We start from the raw sequence: 15,137 nt of genomic DNA on the forward strand, positions 1-15,137 counted from the left end.
CCTGCAGCTGCAGCTCCAATTTGACCCTTAGCCCAGGAACTTCCATTGCTGAAGGTGTAGCCATAAAAAAGAAAAAAAAGGAGTTCCTGTCTGGCTCGGCAGAAACGAATCTGACTAGTATCCATGAGGATGCAGGTTCGATCCCTGGCCTCACTCAATGGGTTAAGGATCTGGTGTTGCTGTGAGCTATGGTGTAGGTTGCAGACTTGGCTCGGACCTCGAATTGCTGTGGCTATGGCATAGGGTGGTAGCTACAGCTCCAATTGGACCCCTAGCCTGAGAACTTCCATATGCCGTGGATATGGCACTAAAAAGACAAAAAAAAAGGAGTTCCCGTCGTGGTGCAGTGGTTAACAAATACGACTAGGAATCATGAGGTTGTGGGTTCAATCCCTGGCCTTGCTCAGTGGGTTAAGGACCCAGCGTTGCCATGAGCTGTGGTGTAGGTTGCAGACGCAGCTCGGATCCCACATTGCTGTGGTTCTGGCGTAGGCCAGTGCCTACAGCTCCGATTCGACCCCTAGCCCGGGAATCTCCATATGCCGCCAGAGCGGCTCCGGAAAAGACAAAAAGCCAAAAAACAAACAAAAAAAAAAGTAAAAGGAAAAAAAATTAAAAAAAAAAAAAAAGAGAGAGAGAAGAAAAAAAAGTCTCAATATTGTTAAGATGTCAATAGATTTAGCACAGTTCCAATCAAAATACCCCCAGTGGGAGTTCCCATTATGGTGCAGTGGGAATGAATCCAACTAGTATGGATGAGAATGCGGGTTCCATCCCTGGGCTCATTTAGTGGGTTAAGTATCCAGCATTGCCATGAGCTGTGGTGTAGGTTGAAAACAGCTTGGATCCCATGTTGCTGTGGCATAGGCAGACAGCTGCAGGTCCAATTCAACCCCGAGCCTGGGAATTTCCATATGCTGCAGGTGTGGCCCTAAAAATCAAACAAACAAACAAAAAACAGAATACCCCCAGTAGGCCTTAATTGATAAACTGATTCTAAAATTATTAGGGAAATATAAAGCAACTGTGAAAAAGAACAGGTTTGTAGGACCAACACTTTCTTATTTTAAGTATATTATAAAGCTAAAGTAACCTAAATGGTATGGTATGGACATAAAGATAGAGAAGTCAGTGCAACAGAAAGAGAGCCAGGAAATAGACCCACCCCACATATGTACAACTTTTTTTTTTTTTTTGGCTTTTTAGGGCCGCACCTATGGCGTATGGAAGTTCCCAGGCTAGGGGTGGAATCAGAGCTACAGCTGCTGGCCACACAGCCACAGCCACAGGATGCCAGATCCGAGCTGTGTCTGTGATCTACACCACAGCTTATGGCAATACTGGATCTTTAACCCACTGGCGGGGTCAGGGATCAAACCCGCAACCTCATGGATACTAGTCAGGTTCTTTACCACTGAGCCACAACATGAAATCCTGTGTAACTCATTTTTGACAAAAGTAACAAAGACAGTTTTCATTGAGAAAACAAGGGTGATGATATGTTCCTTATCATGACTGTAGTGGTGATTTTGCAGATATGTACATATGTCCAAATATGAAATCATATAATTTATCACATGTCACATATCTTAGTAAAGCTGTGGTGGTTTTTTGGGTGTAGTGTTTTTTTAGATGAACATTGAAAAAAGAAGGTCAAGAGGAACAACAACAAAAAAATACTTTTGAAATACATTAAGTTGTAAATTGTATATAAAATGGATTTGGGAGTTTTCCATGCAACTGAAGAGTTACTAGAATATAGTTCAGATACTATCTGAGAACTGTACTTTAAAGGTAAGAAACAAAATACTTTCTGATTCAGGAATGACAGGTTGTAATTGGTGTCATCTCAGAACTGGGGATGAAGTGAGAAACCAGGTATCAGAGATAAACCGAAATTAAGATCATAGATTTACAGAATATAACTCTGAAAGAGACCACCTTAAATTCCTGTGGTTCTTCAGCCCCTGGTTTAGAAATCAAGAGAGGGACATGAGAGTCATATGGGAAGCATTGTAAATGCAAATCTCAGTCCTCATCTTGGTTTCCTGAATCAGAATTTTTGTTCATATCCTTGAGGATCTGCAGGTCTGTTTGGGAGCCACCAGTCCAGTTCAGATCCTCACTTTACACATGAGTACACTTAGGATCTAACTGAGCTTTTTTGTGGTGGTAGGGCTTGTTGGTGTCAGAACTAGAACTGAAATCCTGGCCTGTTTGCCTGTACGATACCTTTTTGCCTTATAATTCTCTGTATTAACACTTTCAGGGAGTTCCCATTGTGGCTCAGTGGTTAACGAATCCAACCAGGAACTATGAGGTCAAGGGTTTGATCCCTGACCTTGCTCAGTGGGTTAAGGATCCAGTGTTGCCGTGAGCTGTGGTGTAGGTCGCAGACGCGGCTTCAGATCCCACGTTGCTGTGGCTTTGGTGTAGGCCAGCGGCTATAGCTCCGATTAGACCCCTAGCCTGGGAACCTCCATATGCCACGGGAGCGGACCCAGAAAAAGCAAAAAGACAGGAAAAAAAAAAAAAGAAAGAAAAAAACCACTTTCAGGAGTTCCCTTGTGGCACAGCAGATTAAGGATCCAGCCTTGTCACTGCAGCAGCTTGTGTCACTACTTGTGGCCTGGGTTCCATCCCTGGCCCAGGAAGTTCCACATACCATGGGCACAGCCAAAAAAAAAATGTATTAACACTTTCAGTGTGAAAATTGTTTTATAAACAAATGAAATATCAAAAGTTTGAAAATTTATTGATTTCTTTCTAGTATATGGGCTAATATAAATTGAGACCAAAACTGATCTTTGTACAGGATTGGGAAGTTTAACATAGACAGTACTCTTATTTATCTCCTTTTTTAGACGACTGAGTCAAAGACCAACACCAGAAGAACTGGAACAACGAAACATACTACAACGTGAGTCTAGCTGTGGAAATGAAGTTTATCTCTGACTTTAATATATATATCGGAAAAGAGAAGCATTTTGTACAAGGGTCAAGGAGAGAATATCCTAGCCAAGGAAGGACTGTTAAAGACTTCCTGTTGTGGCTCAGTAGGTTAAGTATCCATGAGATTGCGGGTTCAATCCCTGGCCCCACTCAGTGGGTTAAGAATCTGCTTGGCTGTGAGCTAAGGTCACAGACATGGCTCAAATCTTGAGTTGCTGTGGCTGTGGTGTAGGCCAGCAGCCGCAGCTCCAGTTCGACCTCTAGCCTGAGAACTTCCGTATGCCACAGGTGCAGACCTTAAGAAAAAGGAAGGAAGGACTCTTTTTACTTTTTTGCTCCTGAAAGAACAGAGCTCACCTTTACAATTCATCATTATGGTATTGTTTAGTATACTGGGATACTCCAGAAAATTGTGTTTGAATGTTCTCACAGTATCCTGAGACTACTTTGGGTATTTGGAAAGGTTTGATAGTATGTACTGTCCACCTTTTCTCTGTCTTAGGAGAAGTGAGGTAATGGTTGTGTACTGGAGTGGACTTTTCTGTTCTTAATGGAATCTGAGACCCAGAGCAAGTTCCAAATGCAGCAGTTGTTCTGCCTTGTTCATCTTTTAAGACTTTTCATACCTCTGAAGTCACAAAATAGGACCATGTATTTAATTTGCTTTCTGTTCATGTAATTGACTTCCTGAAATAGCATTTTAATCCAGTGCAGATTTACTTTTCCGGATTATAGGGTGAAATTTGTCCTTAAAAACCTCCACACTAGGAGTTCCCACTCAGCAGTTAACAAACCTGACTAGTATCCATGAGGATGCGCGTTCAATCCCTGGCCTTGCTCGGTGGATTAAGGATACAGCATTGCCATGAGCTGTGGTGTAGGTTGCGGATGCAGCTCAGATCCCATGTTGCTGCGGCTGTGGTATAGGCCGGCAGCTACAGCTCCAATTTGACCCAAGCCTGGGAACCTCCATGTGCCACGAGTGCAGCCCTAAAAAGAAAAAAGAAAAAAAAACCTCCACACTAAACAGGATTAGGCTTCATAGGGTTACTTATGGGCATGTTCAGCTTGACCAGCACATCCACTGTTCTCTCATCAATATTTGACTATTCAGAACTTAGTCACCAAGGAAATTTTAAAGTGTGGGAGCCTTTATAGACCTTTCGCATGAAACTCAGTGTGATCTCCATTCTTCGTTGCTACTGTTTACTCTTGAGCAAAGATCTGCAAAGTTTTTATTCAAGGGCACATAGTAAATATTTTCAGTTTTGCAGAAAAAGGCTGTTATGTAGGTATTTATCAAACCATTCAAAATGTAGCTATTTTATTAAAATGTAAAGACTGTAGTTCATGGGCAGGAAAACAACAGGAAATTGTCTGGCTTTGGTACCATAGTTGGTGACCCATGCTCTTATGTATTTGACCAGGTGAAAAGAAAATTGTCTTGATTAGCCATTCTCAAAGTTAATGTTTTATTCTGATTTGGAACCTGTGAGAAATATCTGAGGTGTAATCACTGAAAAGTTTGATATTCAATCTGCCATTCTGAAGTAATATTCTTTGTTTCTGTCAACTGTAGCTAAAAATGAAGCTGATCGTCAGGCAGAAAAACGAGAAATTAAGCGTCGGCTCACTAGAAAGGTATGCTGCGCAAGTGTTCATTCTCAGTCTGTCCACTGACTTCATATCTTGTATTTAAAGGACCTGTTTGGTTGGAAAGAAATTAATTTGACTTGAATTGCCATAGATTGTTTTGAAGATAGAACACATGATGAGAAGTATAGAAAACGACATTATAAGAACATTTTTTTTTCACTTTTACCATTTAAAAAAACCTGGCACAAGAAGGTGCTCAATAAATATCTGTACCAGTTTGGACCTTTTATTTTTATAGACCTGGGCTTTCTCAAACCTGTTTTGGGTAACAGGAGGAGTGTGTAGCATTCATTTTGCAAGGCAAACTGGTTGCTTTCTCATCAGGGAAAGAACTGAACTGATCCTTAGTAATACCTAACAACTATGAAAAACCAAATACAATTTTCTCATTGGCCCCAGGCCAATTAGGGTAGAGTCTTTTTGGTACCAGACCTGTGTTGGCCCTTAAACTCTGTGATTAAGCCCTTTTCCCTTTCTCTCCCTCTGTAAAGTTGATATTTACCTCCTATAGATTCTTGGAGTTGGTCTGAGTGCTCTAGATATTTCTTTTTTTTTTTTTCATTTTTTTATATTTTTATTAATTATTTCCCCAATACAATTTCTTTTTCTACTGTACAACATGGTGACCCAGTTACATGTACACATTCTACTTTCACACATTATCATGCGCCATCATAAGTGACTAGACATAGTTTCCAGTGCTACACAGCAGGATCTCATTGCTAATCCATTCCAAAGACAATAGTTTACATCCATTAAACCCAAGGTCCCAATCCATCCCATTCCCTCCCCCTCCCCCTCTAGATATTTCTTTAAATGTATAAGAATCCCCAGGAAGGTAAAGAATCTAGAAATTTTCTTCCAGATTTTTCCCACTTCTTCCCTCCTCTGGAGCCAGAGGAATTATCCTTTATAGGCTGAGGGTGATTAGAGGCCATGGCTGAACTCAGTGCCTTCAGATTTAGCAGGTTACCTGATTGTTCACCCTGACATCGTAATTTGTTACAGAATCTGATATCTTGGTCATTATTCATGTCAAAAGGAAATTCATACTTAATATTGCCCACTAATAGATACTGCTTTTATATGAAATGTATTCACCTTCTAATGTATTAGATATGAATTTATAGCGCTGACCCTTTTGCAATCCAAAATGTGGTTCATGGACCAGAAGCATTGGCATCACCTGGGAGCTTATAAGAAATTCAGAATCTCAGACCCCACCCCAGATCTGCTTAATCAGAATCTACTCTTTGGAGTTCCCATTGTGGCTCAGTGGTAACGAACCTGACTAGTAGCCATTGGCCTTGCTCACTGGGTTAAGGATCCAGCGTTACTCTGAGAGGTGGTGTAGGTCACAGACGCAGTTCAGATCCTGCCTTGCTGTGGCTGTAGTGTAGGCCAGAAGCTATAGATCTAATTCACCCCCTAGCCTGGGAACTTCCCTATGCTCTGGGTGCGGCACTAAAAAGCAAAAATAAATAAATAAAAGGGGAGTTCCCGTCGTGGTGCAGTGGTTAACGAATCCGACTAGGAACCATGAGGTTGCAGGTTCAATCCCTGCCCTTGCTCAGTGGGTTAAAGATCCGGCATTGCCGTGAGCTGTGGTGTAGGTTGCAGACGCGGCTCGGATCCCGCGTTGCTGTGGCTCTGGCGTAGGCCCGGAGCTACAGCTCCAATTTGACCCCTAACCTGGGAACCTCCATATGCCACGGGAGCGGCCCAAAGAAATAGCAAAAAGACAAAAATAAATAAATAAATAAATAAAAATTTAAAAATAAATAAATAAAAGGTCCCAGGTGGAGGTCCCTTTGTGGCTCAGTGGGTTAAGAATATGACATAGGGAGTTCCCGTCGTGGTGCAGTGGTTAACGAATCCGACTAGGAACCATGAGGTTGCGGGTTCGGTCCCTGCCCTTGCTCAGTGGGTTAACGATCCGGCGTTGCCGTGACCTGTGGTGTAGATTGCAGACGCAGCTCGGATCCTGCGTTGCTGTGGCTCTGGCGTAGGCCGGTGGCTACAGCTCCGATTCAACTCCTAGCCTGGGAGCCTCCATATGCCGCGGGAGCGGCCCAAAGAAATAGCAACAACAACAAAAGACAAAAAGACAGAAAAAAAAAAAAAAAAAAGAATATGACATAGTGTCCCTGAGGATTAGGGTTCAATCCCTGGCCTCTCTCAGCGGGTTAAGGATACAGTGTTGCCATAAGCTGTAGTGTATGCAGCTCCAAATGATTGTTGCCCTGGCTGTGACATAGTGAAGCAGCTGCAGCTCTGATTTGACCCCTAGCCCAGGAACTTCCATATGCTACAGACACGGCCATAAAAAGAAAAAAATAAAGGTTCCTCAGGTGGAATTCTCTTGGGGCACAGTGGTTTGGGGATCCAGCGTTGTCACTGCAGCAGCTTGGGTCGTTGCTGTGGCACAGGTTCAGTTCCTGGCATAGAAACTTCCACATGCCATGAGCTTGGCCAAATAAACAAGTAAATAAATAAAATAAAGGTTCCCTAGTGATTCCAGTGTACAGCAAAGGTTGAAACACTGGACTGGAGGCAGTTTCAATGCATGATTGATTCCTAATTCCTGGCATGGTGAACTAAGAGCCTCTGTCCATTTCTTTCAGCTCAGTCAGAGGCCAACTGTGGCTGAACTACTTGCCAGGAAGATTCTGAGGTTTAATGAATACGTGGAGGTAACAGATGCTCACGATTATGACCGGCGGGCTGACAAACCTTGGACCAAACTGACCCCTGCTGACAAGGTGTCTGTCATTTGTCTCTCTTTCTTTCTTTGAAGGATGCAAACCAATAACTATAAGAGGGAACCATAAAGGAAATTTCTACTTGTAATATAATGTTAAATGTCTAATCAAAATACAAAATTTTTTTTTAAAAATACAAAATACCAAGATGTGCAAATTAAACTTAGTACTAATAACTCCACCACCATCTCCAAACTGACAGAGAAGAAAATCCTTGCACATCAGTTGAAAAATCTGGAAGGAAGTAAATCACATTTTTAGCAGTGGTTATGTATGTTGGAGGAAGTTTGCATAGCATATTTTAGTAGTTACTCAATTTTCACTTTTGCAGTAGGAAAAGAATTTTTATATGCTGTGGAAACAATAAAATCTACAGGAATTCCCTGGTGGCACAGCAGGTTAAGGATCTGGCATTGTCACTAATGTGGCTTGGGTTGCTGCTCTGGCACAGGTTCCATCCCTGTCCAAGAACTTCTGCATGCTGCAGTTATAGCCCAAAAAAATCAAAATTTAAAAAAACTGCATTTCTTCTAAGATGTTCAGGTGTTTGATTTAACTGGAGATTTGGGGTTTATTATTCGATGAAGGGTGTCAAGGGAGGCAATGTGCATCAGGTCTGGTTAGTGTGTTGACCTGGCTTCCTCCCTCCCTCTGGGTTGCCTGCTGGGGGTTGCAGTCAGTCACAAGGTGAAGCACAATAGAGACTACATGGCAGATCACACTGCCCTACTCTACCAGAAAGAAGATGCTGAAGCATTTTTGTTTCTTCTCTACAGGCCGCTATAAGAAAAGAGTTAAATGAATTTAAAAGTTCAGAGATGGAGGTTCATGAAGAGAGCAGACACTTTACACGGTAAGACCCAAACACTGTGAGCCAATAAGCAGAGTGCCACCAAAAAGCAGACATAGTAGAGTTGCTCAGCTAGGAAGGATTCTAATGACTTTTTAAAAGAACAGCACAGTATTAATTGCAAAAAGTCTGCATTAAGAAAAAAGGATGAGGAGTTCCCGTCGTGGCGCAGTGGTTAACGAATCCGACTAGGAACCATGAGGTTGTGGGTTCGGTCCCTGCCCTTGCTCAGTGGGTTAACGATCCGGCGTTGCCGTGAGCTGTGGTGTAGGTTGCAGACGCAGCTCTGATCCTGCGTTGCTGTAGCTCTGGCGTAGGCTGGCAGCTACATCTCCGATTCGACCCCTAGCCTGGGAACCTCCATATGCCGCAGGAACGGCCCAAAGAAATAGCAAAGAGACAAAAATTAAAAAAAAAGAAAAGAAAAAAGAAAAAAGGATGAGAAACTAAGAGGCTCATAGTTCGAATGTGTACTGAATATATCATTTTACGTACGTTATCTTAGTTAATCCTTGCAAGCAACATGCCAGGTGTGTTCATATCCCCATTTTATTGATGAAGAAACAGGCTCAAAGGGGTTAAGTAACTTGCTTGACTTGCTAGTAAGTTACTGACCAGGATGTGGGGGAAGGAATGAATGACCTAAAGCCACTGGGTGTGCTCTTCTCTGCACCTCACTGCCCCAGGTTATGAATGAGGAAGCTGTTGCTGAGCTGATAAACAAGAGCCTGCACTGTCTAGTTTCAGTCCTTTCTAGCACAGTTGGTCTTACCAATTTAGTGTATAAACTTCATAAAGCAAACCAAGAAGCATTTTGATTTGGAATTACTATTGTGATTAAGGACCTAGCCCATAGCTAAAGACTCAGCCAGCCACAAACAGAATCAGTGAAAATATCTAGGTGACTCTCAGAACACTTATAAAAAGAAGCTAGTGCTGTACAGCAGGAAAAAAAAAAAAAAAAAAAAAAAGACAACAACAACAAAAAAAAACAAAGCTAAAAAAAAAATAAAAAGAAGCTAGGAGTTCCCGTTGAGGCACAGTGGTTAACGAATCCGGCTAGGAACCATGAGGTTACAAGTTCGATCCCTGGCTTTGCTCAGTCAGTTAAGGATCTGGCGTTGCTGTGAGCTATGTAGGTCGCAGACGCAGCTCAGTTCCCGAGTTGGTATGGCTCTGGCCGAGGCCGGCAGCTACAGCTCCGATTAGACCCCTAGCCTGGGAACCTCCATATGCCATGGAAGCAGCCCTAGAAAAGGCAAAAAAAAAAAGAAGAAGCTAAATAAAAGAAGATATCATGACAATTACAGTTTGCTAGAAAAAGAAGGAACAAGCAGAGTTGGAAAATAAAATATCCTTAAGGAGTTCCTGCTGTGGCTCAGCAGGTTAAGGATCTGGCTTTGTCTCTGTGGAGGTGAGGGTTCAGTCTCCAGCCTAGCACAGTGGGTTAAGGATCTGGTGATGCTGCAACTGTGGCATAGGATTCACTCCCTGGCCTAGGAACTTCCATATGCCTCAGGTGCAACCAAAAAAGAAAGAAAAATTTTTCCATCATAATACAGGCAAATGGTTATTTTAACTATAGAATTTTTTTGTACTCAACTCTGACGAGAGTAGGGGAGGTAGATTATTTGAATAGCAGTGACACCTGGCATGTTTGCTGCAAGGCTTAAGATAACAGACACACAAAATGATATACTCAGTACAGTTACAAACTATGCCTCTTAGTTCTCATCCCTTTCTCTTAATGTAGTCTTTTTGCAGTGAACACTGTGTCATTCTTATAAAAATGTCATTGGAGTTCCTGTCATGGAGCAGTGGAAACGAATCCGACTAGGAACCATGAGGTTTTGGGTTTGATCCCTGGCCTTGCTTAGTGGGTTAAGGATCAGGCATTGCCATGAGCCGTATGTACGTCGCAGACTCAGCTCAGATCCAGCGTGGCTGTGGCTGGCAGCTGTAGCTCCAACTGGACTCCTAGCCGGGGAACATCCATATGCTATGGGTATGGCCCTGAAAAGAGAAAAGACAAAAAAAATAAAATAAAAATGTCATTAGAGTTATAAATAAATTTTTTAAATAAATATAAAGGGTGGACAGAAGAAAATGAACCAGGAAAGCATATTGAGGAAAAGTCATTGAAAAATTGGGAAACCTAGAGAAGAACAGTATTACAGAAGTCAAAAAAGAGTTTCAAGAAGGAAAGAAGAGGGTCCGGAGTATCAGATGCTATAGAAAGTCAGGTAGGGAGTTCCCATCGTGGCACAGAGGAAATGAATCCAACCAGGAACCGTGAGGTTTCGGGTTCGATCCCTGGCCTCACTCAGTGGGTTAAGGATGCGGTGTTGCCTTGAGCTGTGGTGTAGGTCAAAAACTCAGCTCAGATCTGGCGTGGCTGTGGCTGTGGCCGGCAGCTGTAGATCTTCCAACTGGACCCCTAGCCTGGGAATCTTCATATGCTGCAGGTGCAGCCCTAAAGAAAAAAAGAAAAGAAATGTCAGGCAGTCTTAGAGTAGAGGAGAGGTTTTTTTAATTAGGTCGTTTCATGACTTTTTTTTTTTTTTTTTTTTTTTTTTGTCTTTTTGCCTTTTCTTGAGCCGTTCCCGTGGCATGTGGAGATTCCCAGGCCAGGGGTCGAATCGGAACTGCAGCCACCAGCCTGCGCCAGAGCCACAGCAACATGGGAGCCGAGTCTGCAACCTGCACCACAGCTCACGGCAACGCCGGATCCTTAACCCACTGAGCAAGGCCAGGGGTCGAACCTGCAACCTCATGGTTCCTAGTTGGATTCATTAACCACTGCGCCACGACGGGAACTCCGCATTACTTCTAAGATTATATAGGTGGGAGTTCCCGTCGTGGTGCAGTGGTTAATGAATCCGACTAGGAATCATGAGGTCAAGGGTTCGATGCCTGGCCTTGCTCAGTGGGTTAAGTATCCGGCGTTGCCGTGAGCTGTGGTGCAGGTTGCAGACGCGGCTCGGATCCCGAGTTGCTGAGCTCCGATTCAACCCCTGGCCTGGGCGCCTCCGTATGCTGCGGGAGCGGCCCAAAGAAATGGCAGAAAGACAAAAAAAAAAAAAAAAAGATTATACAGGTGACCCATGAACAGTGCAGGAGCTGGGCCCCCATGACCCTCTGAGCAGTCGAAAATCCACATGTAATTTACAGCCAGCCCTCCATATATGTGGCTCCTCCATATCCATTGTTCTGTTTCCTATGCATCCTATTCCATCATGTAGTTCTGTGGCATTTACTATTGAAAAAACTCTGTGTGAAAGTGGACTCAAGTGGTTCTAATCCTCGTTGTTCAAGGGTCAACTGTAAGAGCAAAGCAACCTACAGTATTTGTAACTTGGCTCTTTTTGATTGTTTTAGCTACCACCGTCCGTGATGCCGAAGTTTGAGAGATGATCTAAACAACCCCCCAAAAGAGGGCTGCTTTGCTGCTTCAGTCTGCAGAGTGACATGGAGGGTACTTCAGCACTTCCCAGCGCAGCCAGCACTGAGTCCTCTGGGATGTAATTCTGGGGTGAACAGCACTTCTATGAATGTAGCATTTCACTGGAATGGATTCTCATGTGCTGCCTTGGGCAAAACTTTGTCAGTGCTTTTGAACCTTTTAATATTGCCGTATATTTGAGGGGTCTTCCCTCACCAGCCACCAAGGTTCCAAGTTTTATTGGCTGCTCCTTGCCCTCCCCGCAAGATGACTGCCTGTGCTGAGGCACAGTTGGCACCATTATTAGCCTTACCTGCCCTGTCCAAGTGGTGAGACCCACCCAGTGTGGGCGCCAAATTCCAGCCATCAAATCCAGTTGGTGACAGGGAAGCCCTTCTGAGGCCCCACCTCCAGGGGAAGCCTGCTACTGCACTGGCATGTCAGTTGAAAGCATTGCACTATACCTCTTGTAACACAGCAAAATAGTCCTTCAGGCGGCCCAGCCCAGGAGGAGCTCAGGATGTGACATGTTCTTCCTTTTGACACAAGTCATTCTGATTTTTTTTTTTTTTTTTTTTAAGAAATCTTGAAGAGATGATGGAAACTTATGTTTTTCCTATCTCTTAAACAGTCTGAGCTGCAACCACATTCCAAGTTGGAAAATGAAAACGCATATGTTTTCTATATATAAAAACAAAATCCAAAAAGGCCTTTATGTTAAGGCCAACTTGACAGAAAACTGACTCATCATGGCTTAAATTTTATAGGCTGTTGTACCAAGTGATACTCTAAATCATTCTAACCATGAGATATATTCTCCCCCATAAAGCAGAGTTGCAACAACTCTGTGGGAGCACTTGTGTCTGGCTGTCAGCCCCCACACTTTCAGCCAGAATCACAGTGAGGTCCCGGGAGTGTGGGGTGTTAGACAGGAGAAGGTCTTTGGAGAAGCAGTTAGGAGGGGCAAGATCATGACCCACTGTTCCTCTCTCTTCCTCAGTACTGTCTGCCCTCCTGCTGCACTCTCCCTCTTAACTCCCAACACTGATCGTCCTGCTGATCCTCTCTGGCAGCTTCCACCTTATTCACCCCTCCTCTTCCAAGCTGTAGCTAGTGTAGCTGGTGCCTGGGCACTGGCTCAGCCCCTACCCCTTTTTGTATTTGTAATGTGTATTAATATGATTTCCTAAAACAGAAGATTTAGTTGCTTTCTTTGAATTATTATTGAAAACCATACAGCCTTACTATTTCCCTCTCATTCCTATCCACCCTAAGTGGAAGGGAAAAAACAGTTTCTTAACTGATGAATGTGACTTTTTCCCTTTAATGTTCAGAAAATTGTGGCTATTTTACAGATTTCTTTTGATTTCTTCTGTAGTCCCTCTTGTTCTAGATGTCATCTTTCAGTAGGTATTTCTCTTTCTTCCTTTGACGTCCGTGTAAGATTTGCTGAAGAATCAGAATATTAGTTCAAAACAAAAAAGCTGGAGTTCACGCTGTGATGGTGGGTTAATGGTCTGGCATTGTCTCTGTGACAGTGCAGGTTTGATCCCCGCCTGGGAATTTCCATGTGTCGGGGTGTGGCTGGAAAAGAAAAACAAAACAAAACAAAAAAAAACCTAAAGTGACCTTAAAGGTAGTATCTTCTCTCCGAATGGGGAATTGGGAAGTATTTAGAAGTCTCAGTAATTCTCAAGTGCTTTATGGCTATGGAGCTACATGGGACCCACATCTCCTGGAAGCTCATTAACACTTGGCATGACAGAGGGAAGAGAAGGGACAGTTCTGCAAAGTTGCTAGCCTTCTAAGGCGGCCACATAGAAGTGCTAACTTGACTTCTGCTAACCTTTCTGTCTTGCTGGTTTGGAGACAACTTGGCTTATGCTAGCATCCTCTGTGGTTTCAGATGACAATTTCAAAGCCGCCTTTCACTGCCTTTCTTTCCCTTAATGTGCCAAGCTCGAAACAGGATTTGATTTCTTGAGCTAAGTGTGTGCTTTCTATGTGCCACCGAGGAATTTAGTTCGTCTTTCATCTCATTCATGTTCTTTTGAAACAAGATACTTTGGGGTCAAATCTTTTCAGGTGTTTATATATATATATATATATATATATAAAGTAGATTTTGTGTCTTTCCATGTAAGTAACAATTCACAATCATAATGTAAAGAAGAAATAAAAGCCTGGTGTATTGTACTTCAAAATGCTTCCCTGATGTACAGAATCTCCTTGTAAAATAAATAATTGCATTGTATATCAGTCTTCCTATCAATATTAATTAATGTATTTTAGAATTAAAAAAAACCTACACTATTCTGGTGTAAAGTGTTTATTTTTTACGTTCTACCTTATTCCAAAAGATTTAAAGTAGCTTAGGGAGTTCCCATTGTGGCACATTGGAAATCCGACCAGTATCCATAAGGATGGGGGTTTGATCCCTGGCCTCACTCAGTGGGTGGGGGATCTGGCATTGCCATGAGCTGTCATGTAGGTTGTAGATGTGGCTCAGATCCCACATTGCTGTGGCTGTGGTATAGGCCGGCTGCTGTAGCTCTGATTCAATCCCTAGCCTGGGAACCTCCATATGCTGTGGGTGTGTCCCTAAAAAGAAAAAATATTTAGCTTAAAAATGTATTGCTAGACATCCTAAATGAGTAGATGAACGGGGAAATATCATAGTACAAACATGAAATGTAGCCAGAGATGAAAGTCAGTGATGCCTGACCTTCTGTACACACATGTGGAAAAAGGATAAGCTGCAGAATGTGTTTGAGGCCCTGTTTATGCCAGGTTCACGTTCCCTGGCCACCAGAAGGTCCACATCTCCAAGAAGTGGGGATATACCTCATGTTTAATGCAGATAACTTTGAAAACATGTTGGCAGAAAAGCAGCTCATCCTAGATGGCTGTGGGGTCAGATACAGCCCTAATCTCAGCCCCCTGGACAAATGGTGGGCTCTGCACTTACGGGAGCCTTGGTGCGGTCCCCTCCTTATGCCTGACAATAAATCCTACTTTGCTGTCAGGAAAAAATCAGCTGCGGAGAGGAAAGCCAACTATGAACTCCACACTATGTAGGAGGTACAGCTCAGGTTTTATTAATCCCACCTAGTCCGGAAGGTAAGTGAATATATACTCATTTTACCAGTGAAGAACTTGACAGCTGAAGTTGCCTCCCCAAAGTCAAAAAGCAAAGTATGTAATCACCCGTTAACTATTTCAAGGACAAGCAGTCGCATCCCAATCATTTGTCCCTACAAGGACATTTTGCATATGGATCACATATAATTAGACCTCAGGAGAGCTTCCCTTGTGGTTCAGCAGTAACAAACTTGACTAGGATCAATGACAAGGGTTCGACTCCTGGCCTCATTCAACGGGTTAAAGATCCGGCATTGCTGTGAGCTAATGTTGTAGGTCAAAGACACAGCTCGGTTCTGCCGTCGCTGTGGCTGTGGCATAGGCCGGCAGCAGC

The 15,137-nt window shown here is 43.1% G+C and overlaps 1 protein-coding gene across 1 annotated transcript in view; it reads left to right on the forward strand.

Annotated features, from left to right (window-relative positions):
* The window catches only part of PHACTR4 (phosphatase and actin regulator 4), a 117,449-nt gene extending 103,474 nt beyond the window's left edge, over positions 1–13,975 (forward strand). Inside the window, 5 exon segments of the mRNA XM_021095668.1 lie at positions 2,865–2,920; positions 4,532–4,593; positions 7,233–7,370; positions 8,147–8,223; positions 11,599–13,975. Coding sequence (XP_020951327.1) covers positions 2,865–2,920; positions 4,532–4,593; positions 7,233–7,370; positions 8,147–8,223; positions 11,599–11,614 — 349 coding nt within the window. The 3' untranslated portion in view covers positions 11,615–13,975.

Source organism: Sus scrofa, chromosome 6 (assembly GCF_000003025.6).
Source record: "Sus scrofa isolate TJ Tabasco breed Duroc chromosome 6, Sscrofa11.1, whole genome shotgun sequence".
NCBI lineage: Eukaryota > Metazoa > Chordata > Mammalia > Artiodactyla > Suidae > Sus > Sus scrofa.